Below are 16,486 nucleotides of genomic sequence, written 5' to 3' on the forward strand. Positions count from 1 at the left end.
TGATGTGCCTTGGTGTGTGCTTCCTTGGGTCCCATTTCTTTTGGACTCTCTGTACTTCCTGGATTTCCTGGAAGTCTATTTTCTTTGCCAGAATGGAAAAATTCTCCTTCATTATTTTTTCATGTAAGTTTTTTTATTTCTTGTTCTTCCAATTGTCCTTCTGGCACCCCTATGATTGGGATGTTGGAATGTTTAATGTTGTCCTTCAGGTTCCTCAGCCTCTCCTCCTATTTTGATTCTTGTTTCTTTATTCTTTCCCAGTTGAATGGTTCTTTGTTCCACTCCAAACCCTTGATTGGAGTCCTGGTATCCTTCCCCTTACTGTTGGTGCCCTGTATATTGTCCTTTGTTTCACTTTGGATAGCCTTTGTTTCTTCCTTCAGTTTGTGACTGAACTCAATCTTTTCTGTGAATATTCTGATCAGCAGTGTTTCAAACTCTGCATCTGATAGGTTGGCTTGGTCTTCATTGCTTAGTTCTATTTTTGGAACTTTAATCTGTTTTCCATTTGGGCCGTATTTTTTTTTTTGTTTGTTTCAGGGGGCATGTTAGGTAGTGAGGGATAAAGCTTTAGATATTTGCAGGGGTGAGGGTTCTGAGAAGGAACAATGGCATTTGCTCTGGTTCCTCCTGGCTTTGAGTCACTTTACCTGCTACCTACAAGGAAATTGGGCCCTTCTGGTGCTGATTCCTGGGTGGGTGGTTGTGTGGACATTCTAGAACTCTGTGGGTCTCTCCAACAAACTCTCCTGTGAGGCTGGGAGTTACTCCCACCACAGCAACCCCCACAGGTGTTTTCAGTCAGGGGTATTTGAAGCTTTATATCCTCTGCACTGGGATCCTGGGTTTTCAGAGTTTGTGTTCCTCCCCAGTTTTTCCTCCTGACTTATCCACATGCGAATGTGGGAAACCCAGTCTACCGCCCACTGCCTAGCCTGCCCCAGTCCACTATGACCTTGCAGGATGTCCTGTCAGCTCGTGTTGCCCAGCTCCACCCCTGCTATTAGTGTGGATGATGGTTCTTCTTTAACTCCTTTCCTGTACGACCTCCATAGAGTTCCTTTTTCTGGTACTACTGCCATTTTTTGTTGTTAAATTTGCTGTTGTCCTTCATCTGGTTGTGGGTGGAGGCAAAGTGTATCTACCTACACCGCTGTCTGGGCTGGAGGGAAGTTCATAAGTTGAATCCAAAGAACAAAATAAACAAAATAGAAACATGGAAGAGAAACTGTAATTAAGAACTAAAAGGTTATTAACCCCCTCTTCTTACCCCTGAATCTTTGAGAGTGAGTTTCATGTTGAAGACTTTGAAGACAAAGAGAGTAACTGTTTTTAAATAATGGGAAATGAACTCCCCAACCTCCCCCAGCTCCCTGCTTCAGGTCCCCAGCTGGCGCTGTGTGTATGAAACACTGGGCCGCACCCTGTGGGTTTCATCCCTCCCCTCCCCCCACTCCCGTCCCCCTTCCCTGTGTCTGTGCCGCCTTCCCCTTCCTCTCTCTTTTCTTTCTTCTCTCTCTTCATGTCTGCTCGCCTTCACTCTGTACTCTCCGTTTTACTCACTTGTCTGTTTATTGTTTCTTTTCTACTGTCTGTTCTTTTTCTCTCAGTCTCCCCTCTCTCTTCCCCAACTTTCCCTTCCCCTCATGTCTCTCTCTGTTCCCTTTCATCTCTCCCCTCTCCCTTTTCTTCTCTTTCTTTCCTGTCCTTTTTCCCCTGCTGTTTCTCTCATCTCTTTTGTCTTGTTCCTCTTGTCCTTCTCTGTTTCCTCCCTCCTTCCACTCTCCTCTATTTCTCTTCTTTATTTTGTTTTCCTTTTATATCTTCCCTGTCTGTTCTCTATTGTTATTGTGAAGGTGGATAATCAGGCGTGAAATCCAAGCTCAGCAAAGCACTAGGTGGGGAAATTCAGGCAAGTTAACTTGAACACAGGAAACATTACCATTCTTTTAAATTTATGTTTTTATTTTGAAATAAACGTTCCTTCATGGGAAATCATAAAGGTAGTAGAGAGAAGTCCCGCCCACCCTTCCTCTGCTTCCCCAGTGGTGCATCTTTTGTAGTCACAGTCCCATTGGAGGGCGGTGACTGTGAGATGTGCAGCTGTAGTCTCACATCCTGTCACCATGAGGTACACTGCTGTGACCACCACCTCCATCCACACACAGGACTCTGCCATCCCCAGGAAGGTTTCCCTCCTGCTGCCTCTTCCTGCCCACACCCACCCCACTGCCACGGTTCTCTGTTCCATCTCTGTCATTTCGCCTTTTCAAGAATGTTACATAGTCATCTAATTATGCAGCACCTAATCTTTGCCATCAGCTTCAATCACTGGGCATTACTCTCCGAATCTCTCCTATTGTCCCCTGCATCAGTAGCTCCATCCTTCTTATTGTCCAGTGAGTCTCCTCCTGTGGGTGCATGACGCTCTGCTGTGCATTTTCTCCTGAGGGACATTAGTGTTGTGTTGTAGTTTCGGTGTTAGAAATAAACCACGTGTCTATTACAAGAACAACTGTGTTCAGGATTGGGGGTGAACATAAGTTTTCATCTCTGTGAGTTTAATGCCCAGGAGCATAAGTGTGGATTGCGTGGTATGTATACCTTCATTTTTCCAACCCTGAAACCTGTTTCTCAGAGTGGCTACATCTCTGCACATTTCTCCCTGCCATGTGTGAGAGATCCAGTTCCACTCCATCCTCTCCCACGTTAGTGTGTGTGGTCATTGTCTTTGTGAAACTGTGTAACTAACACAGGACATGAAATTCACCTCCGTAACTGTATTCCACAGTGCAGTGGTGATTGTATACTCACCGTGAGTGCAACAGAGCCGCAACACCTTCTCATCTTGCAAACCAAAAACTCTATACCCATTACGTGAGAATCCTTTTCCCTTTTCCCACACGCACAGGTGACCACCATTCTCCACTCTGTTGCTATGAACTTGAGTACTTGACATACCTCATACAAGTGGGCTCATTCAGTGTTTGTCTCTTTGTGACTGCTTGACTGCCCTTAGGTTCATGTCCACAGGGTAACATGGATAAGATTTCCTTCCATTTTAAGGCTATTCCATTGCATATATGTATCACATGTGGTTAATCTTTTCATCCATCTATAGACTCGTGTTTTTCTCTTCTTGGCTGTTATGCACTTTGCTACTGAGACCATCATCGTGCAAATATCCTTAGATGGTCTTTTTAATTCCTTCCAACGTGACCTGCATGTAAAACCGCTGAGTCGTGTGATAGTTCTATTGTTAATGTGGGGACGGTCATACTCCCCATGGTGGGTTCCCACTGACCCCTCAACTCACAGCCTCAGTGCACAGCCAACACTCTCTGAACATGGAGGCTCCCCCTCCAGGGGACCCCACACACCAGGTCCTTCCCGAGTCAGAATGTTGAGCAGCTGTAGATAAATGGGGTTCTGGTTACATGGAACGTTTAAGGACACACATTAGTCCAACCATAAAACAAAGCATGCACCCTGGTTCATTGAGGAAGACTGCACCCTTAATCATCTAATTATTACTAGGTCTGCCTTGTTATAAAGTCTAGAGGGAATCCATTTCATATTCACATTGTCCTGCTTACCTTTTCCCAAGGTCTCAGCAGAGAAATGTCTCTGGGTGTGACAACGGACAGGGATATTATGAAGTTATCATGTGAGCTCCAGCAATTCTAAGAAAGAAGGTACCAGTTAATTAGGAAGCAGAATTTTTCAAAGCACTCTTTGAGGGAAGATTAGCACGGACTCAGAGACACCTTGTCATGGGCCCCTCACATTTCAGACAAAGACTGAGTCCACTGGATGGGATCAACTTGATCAGTGAATGTCTCAGACCCCTGGACCCAACACTTCCTGTCCTCTGTCCTTTGCCCAGACTGTGAAATGCTTTCCAGATGTGGGGGCATTAGCCCTGTGTCCGTCTAGGGAGGGCAGGAAGGGGCAGCCAGGAGAGAGGGTACCTGGGAAGCAGGTGTAGAGTCTCTGTGGAGTCACCATGCTGTTCTGCCCTGTTTGGGGTTTTCCAGCTGTGGCCTAGGAGGGGCTGCAGGGGCACCCATGTCTTGGGGGCCTGAGGCCCCTTTCCTGCCACCTTCATCTCCTCGGGCCCTCCCCATACTCTTCCCCCTGCAGGTAGGACTTTATGAGATGGTTTTGGAACATGGGGTCCTCCCTGTTTGAGATCTGCAGTAGCCAGAGCAGCCTGGATGCAAGGCAGCTCAAGGCTCAGAGGAACCAACACCGGTTTTGTCCTCCACTCTCTCATTTACTTCAAAGGCCTTAAATAAGACATTGAATCCTTACATGCTTATTGTGCGTTCCGAAGAATCTGGAGTCTCTAATGTATTACTGTGTTTTTAATACCTATTATGTACACTTGCACGTTAACAAAAATAAAAGCACTTGTCATTCCACATTTCTAGGCCTAGAAGTGATCAGCTTTTGACTCTAAGTCAGGGGCCAGATACACCATTTCCCCACGGGTTGGAGATGCCAGCAGGTACACACTTGGCCCAGCTCCTCTGATCAGGCCATGTCCCCTCCACAGTCCTTAAGGTCAACCTGAGAGACATAGGAGTATGTGCGTGGCTGGGGTGGCCCTTCTGGGTAGACTGACATTCCTAGAGACAGTCAATCTGAAGTTCTCAGGAGGGGCCAGTTCTTGGACAGAATGTCTGGTCCAGAAATGGCAGGGTCTTCGTGTGGCCTAAAGCACCTGTGCAGAGACTGAGAGAGGACCAGACACTGAGAATCCAGCTCCACGGAGACCCTTCACTGGCACTCCCCACCTCCCCATGGGACTCTTGGGTGCTTCCCCAGGGAGATGGGCAACAGAAGCCTGGGCCCTACAGCCAGGAGGGTCTGCTGCCCAGACCCCAGAGGGTGAGACTTGGTCTCAGCAATTTACAGAAACTCTCAAAATTCTAATTCTAATTCCAGCTTATTTGAAGATATGTCAAATGCCAAGAAAAAAAAAACAAACAAACCAGATACAAAAGAGCAAATGCCCCATGACAGCATCTATAGGAAATGTCCAGACCAGGCAAACCCAGGGCCTGGAAGCAGTGGGTGGCTGAAAGGGGGTGGGGTAGAAGACTGTCCTGGGGAAGGGGTCTCCTTCAAGGAGGTGAAAAAGTCCTGGAACTAAGCAGGGGGACAGTTCCACAACATGGTTACTGTTCTTGAGGCCGCCGACTGGTACACATTGAAATGTTTAAGATAGTGAAATTCATGTTCCGTGCATTCTACCGCAGTAACAAAACACCAGCATCACACTTCTCAGACGGGGCACGGGCACCCAGAACCAAGCTCACCAGAAGTTGTTCCAGGCAGTGGGATCGGTGAGCACTGTTGAAGGAGAAGAGCAATGTGGAGCGGAGTCAGGGTGGTTACTCAGACTGTTGTGAATACCTGACCTCTTTCAGTGACAATATCAACATCGTTCAGTTTGCCAAACTCCAGGTGCTCTTCTGGTCCTCTTCCGTTTTATGGTGCAACTCACCCCGGGGGTGTCTGTGGGACCATCACAGTGCAGACCTGGCAGTTCTCTCCCGTGTTCCACACTAACACCTAACTCAGAAGCAACTGTTTCCCCCCACAGGACTTCACTGACTAAAGCACCCAGCATGGTTTTCTGAGCTGTTGGCTCACGAACAAATACAAGAAGAGCTGACATGAAACATTCCGGGGACTTTCTGGTAATGATTCTTGGTTAGCTCACAGCTCCCCCTGGGAAGAGCAAACCTGAGGGGTGGGGGCCCTGAGACCTACAGACCTCAGGGGGCTGGGCCTCTGCAGAGGGACCCACAGCAACGCTGCCAGGGGGGGCAGAGTCCACTGCTCGCAGGTCAGTTAAGAATCAATGAGTAGGAAAACATCTTTCTTATTTGTGAAAACTGTCCACTCCTGTTCTCAGAATCATCAAAGATGCATTGCTGCATTTGATCCTCAGGCAGCCTGGGACCAGAGACGTCTATTGTCATTCTCCTCTTAGGCTGAGGCTCTGTGGCAAGACGCTTGCTCTGTGTTCCTTGCCCACCACCTCATGTGTCCAGGCCCTTTCCCCAACCCCACTCAATGGCTCCTTGAAGAGGCCCCCTGGGACCCTGGTGGCCAAGGCTGGGGCAAGAGTGCTGGGAGGACAGGGTCACCTGCTAGGCAGGCTCAAGAGCCTTGAGGATTGGGTGCTGCACCATTAGGCCCAACCCCTGCCCCTTGGCCCACTGGTCCTCTGCAGAACCTGGGTCACAGCTGACGGGAGAATCTGTGTGGCTCCTGCTCAAGCCAAACTCCCCCCAGGTCCGACTCTCCCGGCATCATACATGAAGCCACAAAGTAGAACCTTGTGCTGCTCTGCTTGGCTTGCTGCCAATTTAGTGTGTGTTTCATTGCTGTGTTGTGTAGGAATGTGGATGATTTTGCTTTCTATCTGAGAGAATTGGGTACTGGGAGATGTACCTCAGCTTGAAGGACTCTGGGTAGATCGTTTGTCAGATCCCCATAAACCCCTTGAAAGCAGAGCCCTGGGGAGGTGTGAGGAGCAGGAAGGGGGCCTGCACCTGGGCACAACAGTGTGCTTCCAGGGCTTCAGCCACCAGGTTCCACAGGGTGGTGTTGCTGAAAGGTTGATGCGCACCTCCTTGGTCTGCCCTTGGATTTGGCTGAAGGCTGACAACCCAGGGCCTGAGCAGGGCACAGCCACCTGCTCCCTAAGAGTGTGGCTCTCACGGGAGAAGAGCTGAGTCACCCCCGCTCAGAAGCCACAGACTGAAATTCTGGGGCCCACAGAGCTGGGGAAGCGGCGTGGGCAGTGTGGGAGGCACCCCTGTCAGTGGGATTCCCTGGGAGGTGGGTTCTCCAGGTGAAGGCTGCAGCTACCCAAAGTCGTTCTTCACCCCTGGAGAACGACTGACCTCCCAGACTGGTCCTAACTCCAGCCTGCCCCGCCCCTAGACCCTTGCTCCTTGCTCCCTCTTTATGATCACCAAAGTTTCAAATGTTTCAGGTGCCTCCACTGATGCTGTGTGTTTGTTTGAACACGTCTATGCCAACATGAGTGGTGTGGTTTTGTTCCAACAAATTTCCTTACAGGAATTCACTGCATCACGAGAGATTTGGCTCTTTCTGGCTCAGAAGCCCAGACCCTTTCAGCACCTCTGCCCAGGCGCTACAGCAGGGGCACAACCCCTGCAGGCTTACAGGCCACGCCCACTTGTGTCTGGTTCATTTGCTTTCCAGGAAGTGTCTTTTTATCCTCAAGGCTGAGAATAGTGTCTCATCCATTGTTTTTCTACATTCTAAGGTTTTGTTTTTTTGGTTAAATTGTCTTGTTTCTTTTCAATTGAGCATTTGAGTGGGATGAAGCAACTTTCCATAGCATCTGAGGGACTTGTTTTGGAACCGTGTCTTCTTGGACCAGGATGCTGAGCTCTCTTAGCCACTGTCCATGCTCTCCCCACCCCGCCCCTCTCACCCAACCCTCCATTAAAACACTCAGCAAACCAGGGACAAGGCAGCTTCCTCAAAGTGATCAAGGGCATCTACACACCCACAGCTAACAGCCACTCAGAAAGAATGGATGCTTCTCCCAAGATCAGAGACAAGATGAGAATGTCCAGTCCTGCCCTTTCTCTCGACTCCATAGTAGACGTGCTCAGTGGAGAAATGGGGCAAGAAAGTTCAATGAAAGGACTCGGGATGGGAAAGGGAGAAGGAAGATTATTGGCAGATGATGTGATGCTGTACATACAAAACCTTAAGGACCCCATTATTGATCATTGGAATTAATAAACAGGTTTGGCATGGTTTCAGAATAAAAACAATATGCAAAAATAATTGTATTTGTTTATATCATACTCTGAAATGACTTGTTCTACCCAAAATATTGAATGTGGAATCTCTAACCATCTGCCAGGCAAGAAGAGAGGTCTCAGCAGGATCAGAACTCTGCTGGAGCCTCCATCTGACACTCTCCTGCCTCCAGAACAGGGAGAAAATATGTTCCCATTGTTTAAGCCACCTGGTCTACAGTATTTTGTTATAACAGCTCATGCTGCCTAACACCACTTATAAGAAAGAATTTGGAAGTAATTTGCAGAATGCAAATTTATTCAAGATATCATCAAAAAAAGAAAATACTGAGAAATGTTTTCTGAGGAGCTACGAAAAAGCATTTACTCTAAAAACGACAAATGCCATTGAAAGAACTGAAAGACGTAGCTGTGTGGAGAGACATCCTGTGTTCACATACCAGGCTACTTACCGTTGCTGCACGGGAACACGCCCACAAATGATATGTGGGTTCAATAGGAATGCTCCTGGACTCCCAAAAGACTTCTCTGTAGAAACTGGCAACGGAATTCCAAAATTTATACAAAATCGCAGGACACTTAAAATTGCCCACAGAAATCATGAAAAAGAGGAGTGAGGTAGAAAGAGTTCTACTTCCCGATACAAAGAATACAGTACTCTCCCACGCCTTATCTGCAGGCTTGATTTCCACAGTTACCCATGCTCAACCCTGGTGGAACATCATCCATGGAAAGTTCTAGAAATGAACAATTTATGCATTTTCAATTGCATGCCATTCTGCATAACGTGATGAAATCTTGTGCTGTTCTACTCTGTCCTTCCTGAGAGGTGAGTCATTCCTGGGTCAAGTGTAGCTACACCTCCTACTCTACCTGCTCCCGAGTCCCTCAGAACCCGTGTCAGTCAGTTGTCAATGGATGGCAGCACTGCACTGCTGTGTCCCAGTGACTTGAAAGGAGGGTGAACGCTGGCTCTCAAAGCCTGCACCTCATGCCACCTGACCACAGAGGCGCTGCACCATGTCACCTGGTCTCATAAGGAAGGGGGAGCACAGTACAGTGAGATATTTGGAGACAGAGAACCCACGTCCACATGACTTCTATTACAGTAATTGTTATAACTGTCCCATTTTATTGTTAAGCTCTTATAACTGTTCTTATAATTAATTCTTATAACTGTTCTTAGTTGTTGTTAACCTCTTCCTATGCCTATTTCATCAATTAAACTTAACATAGGTGTTTAATAAATTATATGAGAAATGAGCATGTATAGTGTTCAGCACTTGCCACGATTTCAGGCAACCACCTGAGGTCTTGGAACACATCCCCCATGGGTAACGGGGACTCTTGTGTCACAGAGGAACAGGGATCAAGACAGTGTGGTACTGGCAGAGAGACAGATGGTTGATTGATGGAATGGAATTGAGGATACAAAATAATCCAATCCATGCACAATAGGGGTGTCAAACTCATTGTCACTGGGGGCCACAGCACCCTCACAGTTGCCTCCAAAGGGCCGAATGTGCTTTTAGGCCTGAGGAAATGTAACTGCTCCTGAACAGTGATGTGAGAGCTCAGCACTGCTGCCAGGTAGAATAGGGTGTCGGGCAGGACAAATGAACGTGGAGGGCTGGATTCGGCCCCCAGGCCTTGTGTTTGCTACTTGTGATGTAGGAGAACAGGAAGAAGAAGATCCAAGAAATAAGAACAGTGCAAACAGCCTCTGGGACAACTTCAAAGGCCCAACATTCACATCATAAGAATGCTAGAAGGAGAAGAGAAACAGCAAGAAATGTGAAATCTATTCCAAAAAATACTGAAAGAAAAGCTCCCTAATTTGGTGAAGGAAATGGACATGCAAGTCAAGGGTACACAGAGGCCCATTCAAAGACACATCCTGATTAAAAGGCCAAAGGTTAAAGAGAAAGAGAAGTTAGTTACCAGAAGATTGCCAGAGGGGAAGGGGAAGGAGGAGAATAGATGAAGAGATGAGGGGGTTAAGAAGTACAAACAGGAAGTTAGAGAATAGCCATGGGGATGTAAAGTACAATATGGGAAATGGAGGGGCCAAGGACCTTATAAATGTTGCATGTGGACATGAACAGGGTGGGAAGTTGCTGGAGGGAGTCAGGGGTGCTGGATGGAGGGAGGCAGGGGACAATAAGTTGGGAAAACTGTAATAGCATAATGAATGAAATATAATTAACAACTAAAATGCACCACTGGGGTGACTCGTGAAATTGAGTAGGGCCAGAGGGTTAGAGGTCAGTCCAGTGTCAATGTGAGCGTCCTGGTTTCTAGGCATGCGTTGTGATTACCGAGGGAAACCTTGTTCGTAGAACACACACACTAAAATATCCAGCGATGAAGAGGTATCGGGAAAGCAGTTTTCTCACAAACCTATCTCCATTTTCTCTGGGATTGTTTAAAAATTATGAGACAAATTGAATTTATACTTCCCACTGAGAAAGGACCAGGCCTAACTGGTTTTACTTGGTTAATTCTATCAGGAACTTAAGGCGTAATTAAAGTCAGTATTGTGCAAAATCTTCTAGGAAATAGAGGAGGGAATACTTCCCACCATTTTATGAGCTCAGCACAACTGAAACCAGACAAGGATATTAAAGAATGCAAATATCACAGACCACTATCCCTGAGGAACACACAAGGCCCACAAATCCACCACAGAATATTAGCAAATCCAAGCAGCAATATGCAATAGAACAGGAGGTCGCCAGTGTCTTGTGATGTGACCTTGGCATTTTACGAACTGCTCTGAACCCACTTTCCTCCTACACCCTTCCTGAGGACAAGGCCTGGAACATGGTTGATGACAAATTCTCCATCCCCTTCTCAGTGGCAGGCATGGGGGTGGGGCCAGTAGCAGGACTTCAGCCCACCAGGCAGGGCCATTGGATGAAAGAGCAGGGATGTTACCTGGATGGGAACAATCAGTTTCTCTCTTCTCTTGAACCTGGAGCAGACACACCTGGTGACCAAAGGCACAGATGACAGACCATGTTGGAGGCACCCACAGTTCCCAAATCAGACTCGACCCTGTGCCTCTGGTGCTGCCTCTCCCTTCAACAGAGTGAGGAGGGACGCTCAGCACCGCAGTCAGTCCCCACTTGCTTTGGCGGGCGCAAGTTGTTCTGTGGCTTGCCATCAGCTCTGCTAACACACACCAGAGGCTCATCACCCGGATTAGGAGAGAAGACAAGTGGAAGTGGGCGAGGGGGCAGCACACTGAGGTGCGGTCCCCTGACAACCAGGAGCAGATGTTGAATCCTGGGGGGAACGGTGCCCTCGGGGCGGGCAGTGGAGGCAGCAGCATGGACTCGGCAAGCAGCTCAAACTTCCCATGTTTCTGATGTCTGTCTGATTGCAGGGTGTTCCTTTCCTGTCACCAACACAGAGGAGTGAGGATAGACACTGTACACAGGGTGACTGGGTGTTGGATGCTGGACCGTGACAGTGTTCAAGGCTCATGTCTCTGTGCCTTTCCTGCCCAGAGTCTGGGTGAGCTGGTGAGAGCGCTCAGCATCCCCTCTTGGGTGCGTGGGAGGGTCACCCCGAGATCACCCTGCCCGCAGCAGGAAGGCTCTCCCCTGGCCCACCCCAACCACAATGAAAGGCCAGGCTGGTCTCCTTTCTCTGCCCTCCAAAGCCGGTTTGGGGTCTGCTTGGTCTTTACTCACACAGAAGGCATGAGCAGGAAGGTTGGGGAAGGAAGGGGGTTTAGGAAGGTGCTCCTTCACCAGTCCACCCTGTGGACATGGTCAGGATGACTCCACACGGGACTGGCAGAGCTGAACAAGTGAGGACCTTCCAAAAGGTTGTGTGGGCCCGAGGGGTGAGGCACAAAAGGGACTCCAGTTGTGGAGGGGGCTGGTTTGTCTGCCTCTGGTCCAATCTCTCTGAGCTCAAAGGGGGTTAGTTGAGTTGAAGAAGAACTGCCAAGTCCCATTTACCCTGGGCTCTGTGTTTGTCAGAGTCCCTGCCTTAAATGTCAACGAGGCTTCATATTGCTTGGACACTTGTGGGTTGGGGAGGTTCTGGAGGCGGCTGTAGCAGCTGAGCCACGAGGGTGGCCCTCAGGCTGTCAGGACGCCTTCCCCACAGACCCCTGTGCAGGACAGTGTTCCCGGCCCTCATATTGACCACAAGCAGATCCCACTTGGGCAGTGTGTGGATCCTGGGGTGGGACGGGCTGGTATCACGACTTCACTCCGCACGTTCAGGCCTCACTAGTGGCTGTGTGACTGGGTGGGGTGAAGGGGCAGTGTTGCAGTGTCCCCCGAGTACATGGGCTGTTGAGAAGCAACCATAAGTAATGAGACAATGACAATGTTGGCCTGGACGTGGAGACTTTGGAAGCCCTGTGCACTGTCCATGGGATGGTTAAAAGAGAAAACCACCATGTAAAACAGTATGACCATCCTCAAAAATTAAAAATAGAACTACTACATGATGGAGCAACTTCACTTCTAGTTATAAATCAAAGGAATTAAAGCAGGTCAGGATGAGATCTGTTTTTGTGCGCCCATGTTCATTGCCACACAGCCAAGAGGTAGAAGACATGCAAGTGTGTATAGATGGATAAATGAAGAAACCAAATGCAATATATACAAACAATAGAACAGCCTTAATATGGAAAGAAATTCTAGCCCATGTTACAGTGTGGACATGAACCTAAGGGCAGTCAAGCAGTCACAAAGAGACAAACACTGAATGAGTGCACTCGTAAGAGGTATGCCAAGTAGTGAAGTTCATAGCAACAGAGAGGAGAATGGTGGTCACCTGTGCAAAGGGGAAAGGGGGAAATGATTTTTACTTAATGGGTATAGAGTTTTCAATTTGCAGAATGAGAAGTTGCTGAGGCTCTGTTTCACCTCACAGTGAGTATACAATCACCACTGCACTGTGGACTTACAGTTAAGGTGGTGAATTTCATGTCATGTGTTAGTTACACAGTTTCACAAAGACAATGACCACACACACTAAACGTGGGAGAGGAGGGAGAGGAACTGGATCTCTCACACATGGCTGGGAGAAATGTGCAGAGGTGTAGCCACTCTGGGAAACAGGTTTCAGGGCTGGAAAAATGAAATGTATACATACCATGCAATCCACCCTCATGCTCCTGGGCATTAAACTCACAGAGATGAAAACTTATGTTCACCCGCAATCCTGAACACAGTTGTTCTTGTGATATGCATACTGGTTCATTTCTAACCCCAAAACTACAAGACAACGCTGATGTCCTTCAGGAGGGAATGCTCAGCAAAGGGTGATGCACCCACAGGAGGAGACTCCCTGGACAATAAGAAGGATGGAGCTACTGATACAGGGACAATAGGAGAGATTTGGAGAGTAATGCCCAGTGATTGAAGCTGATGGCAAAGATTAGGTGCTGCATAATTATATGACTATGTAACATTCTTGAAAAGGCGAAATGACAGAGATGGAACAGAGAACCGTGGCAGTGGGGTGGGTGTGGGCAGGAAGAGGCAGCAGGAGGGAAACCTTCCTGGGGATGGCAGAGTCCTGTGTGTGGATGGAGGTGGTGGTCACAGCAGTGTACCTCATGGTGACAGGATGTGAGACTACAGCTGCACATCTCAGAGCCACCGCCCCCAGTTGGGACTGTGACTACAAAAGATAAACCACTGGGAAAGCAGAGGAAGTGTGGGTGGGACTTCTCTCTACTACCTTTATGATTTCCTGTGAATGGCCAAATATTTCAAAGTGAGAGGTTCAATTTAAAAGAATGGTAATTTTTCCGGTTGTTTAAAGTTGCTGGAGTGACATCATTGAATATTTATTGGGAATTCAAATAAATGACTTATTTGCTCACAGGAGAAGAGAATGCAATGTGTTTGTCTTGCGTGAACATCTCAGAAACCTGAACTTCAGCCCCGAGCAGCCAGTGGGCACCCACTCATGCTGCTGCCCTGTGGCCAGTGTCACACTGAAAATCCTCCCTGTGAGCAGGGACTGCGAACTTCTGATGAGCTTCCCCGTCATTGTTCTGGGACCCTGAGGAGTAATTCAGCACTTAGTTCCACTAGAGGCCAGGTGTCAGCTCAGGAGCAGACTGCAACTTGTAACTGATGATCCTAATCACTTAACAGGGGACACACTGCACTGGGGACAGCAGCTTAGGTCCTGTGGACATGCCAGGCTGAGTCCCTGTGCACCAGGCAATTTGCGGCTTGGACAACAAAGTGTCTCATGCCCAGAGGGAGATGAGGTCACTGGGCCCCTCCTCATAACCCCGATCCTGCTGCTGCCCAGCAGCACAGCTGAGAGCAGCCCCCCCTGCAGGGACCTGCTGAGGAGACAGGCTGTGGTGAGGATGCCAGTGTGACTGGCGGCTCGGGCTGGCAAGAGATGGTGAGTGTTTCCCAATTTCTGCTCCTCGCTTGATTCTCGTCATTCCACAGGTGAACTCAGTCTTACTTCTGTGTGGCCTCTGTTTCAGCTTGCTGCTTTCTATTCACTTTTGTGCACAATCAGGCTTCTTTTAAATACCAGCTTTTAGAATTTCTTGTTCATTTTTTTCCTTTCTTTACTGGCTAATTTCCCTTTTTTGTATTATTTCTCCTTTTTAATTTTCTGCTTTGTGTTCATGGTTATTTTCAGTTTTCTTCTTGACATGGTTTCAAAACTTTGCCCAGCATAGAACTGAGACACTTTTCGTGAGTTCATTATGTTCCTCACACACACTGGACAACGGGCTGGAATACATTATGTGGCGATGCCCTGATCTGCCCCTGACTCTCTCCCTGACCAGCCCCCCATGGCCGGTCCCCTCGTAAGGGCTCTCGTCTCAACAGGCATGTGTTTCCAGTCCTGGCTTCTCTGTGTTGGCTGCACATTCTGTTTGGTTTTTATTCACTTGTTCTCAGGGCCTCGTTTAAGTACCTGACAGTGTTTCATGTCTTTCAGGTGCACGTTTAACCCTTTTCCTGACCAATAATTATATGTCACTTTCTTCATTGCTCTATTTTTCTGCTCCTGTGGCATGTGTTGGTCCTTTTTGCTGCTGTTTACAGTTTTCTGCTGTCTCTAAGATTTTTGCTACTGTAGCATATTTTCAGAAGTGTAACTGTTGTTCTTCTTTCTTCCTGGTTTTCCTTTTTTTATGCTCAAGTCTATTCACTTTAAATCTAAATTCACTTCCAATCCCTAACCCACTCTGCATGCCAGAATTTGAACTTACATTTCTAACAAATTACTTTCTTCTCCATGGGGCTTTTTATTACATTCCCTCTACATTTATTTATCCCTGAAACTTGACAAACTACTTCTCAGTCTTAATTGTTTTTAACACTTACATTCATAGTCAAAGTATTTGTCTCCAGGAAAAGCTGTCCATGGCTGTAACATCTCAGAGACACCACCGTTCCATGATTTCCAGAGACACCCCGTTTGGGGTCTTCCTCACCATTCAAACTGGAGTTGGTTTCCTGGGGAACTGCTTGCTGTTTATGTTATACATGTACACCTTCTTCACTCTCCCCCATAAGAAGAAGCCTGCTGATGGGATCCTTGCCCACTTAACTTTGGCTAACAGCCTGACCGTCCTATTCAGAGGGGTTCCAAATATAATTAGTTCCTTTGGAATGAGGCCTGAGATAAGTGACACTGAGTGTAAACTTGTTCTCTACATTCAGAGAGTTACCCGGGGTATTTCTCTGTGCACCACCTCCCTCCAGAGCTCGTTCCAGGCCGTGACCATTGCTGTAAGTGGTTGTAAATGGGCCTGGCTCAAGAACAACATCTCCAGACTCATTCAACCCTCCATATTTTTCTGCTGGATCATCAACATGGTCATGTATTCTGAGGTTATCTTAAAAACTGTGGCCAATAGAAATATCAGTGATATTACATCTCTTTATCATAGTCCTTTTTGTAAGGTCAGTATGTATGATCACCATGTGGCTGTGACGTTTCTCAGTAGCATGATTATTCAGGACTCATTGTTTCTCTTCCTAATGGCATGCAGTAGTATCTACATGGTGACTGTCCTTACCAAACACCACAGGACAGCTCAGAGCATCCGCAGCAGCGCCCGCTGCTCAGGAAGCTCTCCTGAAAGCAAAGCCACCCAGGTCATCCTCACACTGGTTTGCTGCTTCGTTTTCTTTTACTGGACCAATAGCTTTCTTACTGCTTATTCACACTTTGGAAATAAGCTGAATTGGCAACTGGAGAACATTAATAACTTTATTTCTTCGTGTTACCCTACCATCTGTCCTTTCATCCTGATGAAAAATGAGAAAAGAATTTTCAGAGTGAATTTCTTCAATAGTAGGACAAGAATTTTTTCGTTAAAGTAAATTAAATGATCCTATGAACACTCCTCAGCATTCGTCTGGAGGAGAAGATTCATTTATATGCGTCCAGAGTCACGTGGTCTCCAATGGCTGGAGGGATGTATTGAGTCCCCATTGTGCTGAGTTAATGGGAAGTAAAATCAATGCATTGCCTATTTATGAAACTTTTCAGACATTACATGTAATGTTTAGATTATAACACTATTATACATGGTTTAACATTTAAAACAATAACATATGCAAAGTGTTGGGAACTGCTCTGCCTGGTTTCAGGAGTTGTAACTGCCCCCCATGGCTAAGGCTGAGTTAGGGACCTCCAGAATA

The 16,486-nt window shown here is 47.4% G+C and overlaps 1 protein-coding gene across 1 annotated transcript; it reads left to right on the plus strand.

Moving 5' to 3' along the window:
• Nucleotides 1-15,199: 15,199 nt before the first annotated feature.
• Nucleotides 15,200-16,183, plus strand: LOC128626252 (vomeronasal type-1 receptor 3-like). Its single transcript, XM_053657720.1, has one exon. The coding sequence runs from the start codon at nt 15,200-15,202 to the stop codon at nt 16,163-16,165; it is 966 nt and encodes a 321-aa protein (XP_053513695.1). The 3' UTR covers nt 16,166-16,183.
• Nucleotides 16,184-16,486: the final 303 nt, after the last annotated feature.

This window comes from Artibeus jamaicensis, unplaced genomic scaffold (genome assembly GCF_021234435.1).
Source record: "Artibeus jamaicensis isolate MK-2021 breed Jamaican fruit bat unplaced genomic scaffold, CSHL_Jam_final scaffold_474, whole genome shotgun sequence".
In the NCBI taxonomy this organism is placed as follows: domain Eukaryota; kingdom Metazoa; phylum Chordata; class Mammalia; order Chiroptera; family Phyllostomidae; genus Artibeus; species Artibeus jamaicensis.

What these genes read in the sequence shown, in the direction of transcription:
- LOC128626252 (XM_053657720.1), top strand. Translation starts at nt 15,200, where the DNA reads ATGGCTGTAACATCTCAGAGACACCACCGTTCCATGATTTCCAGAGAC.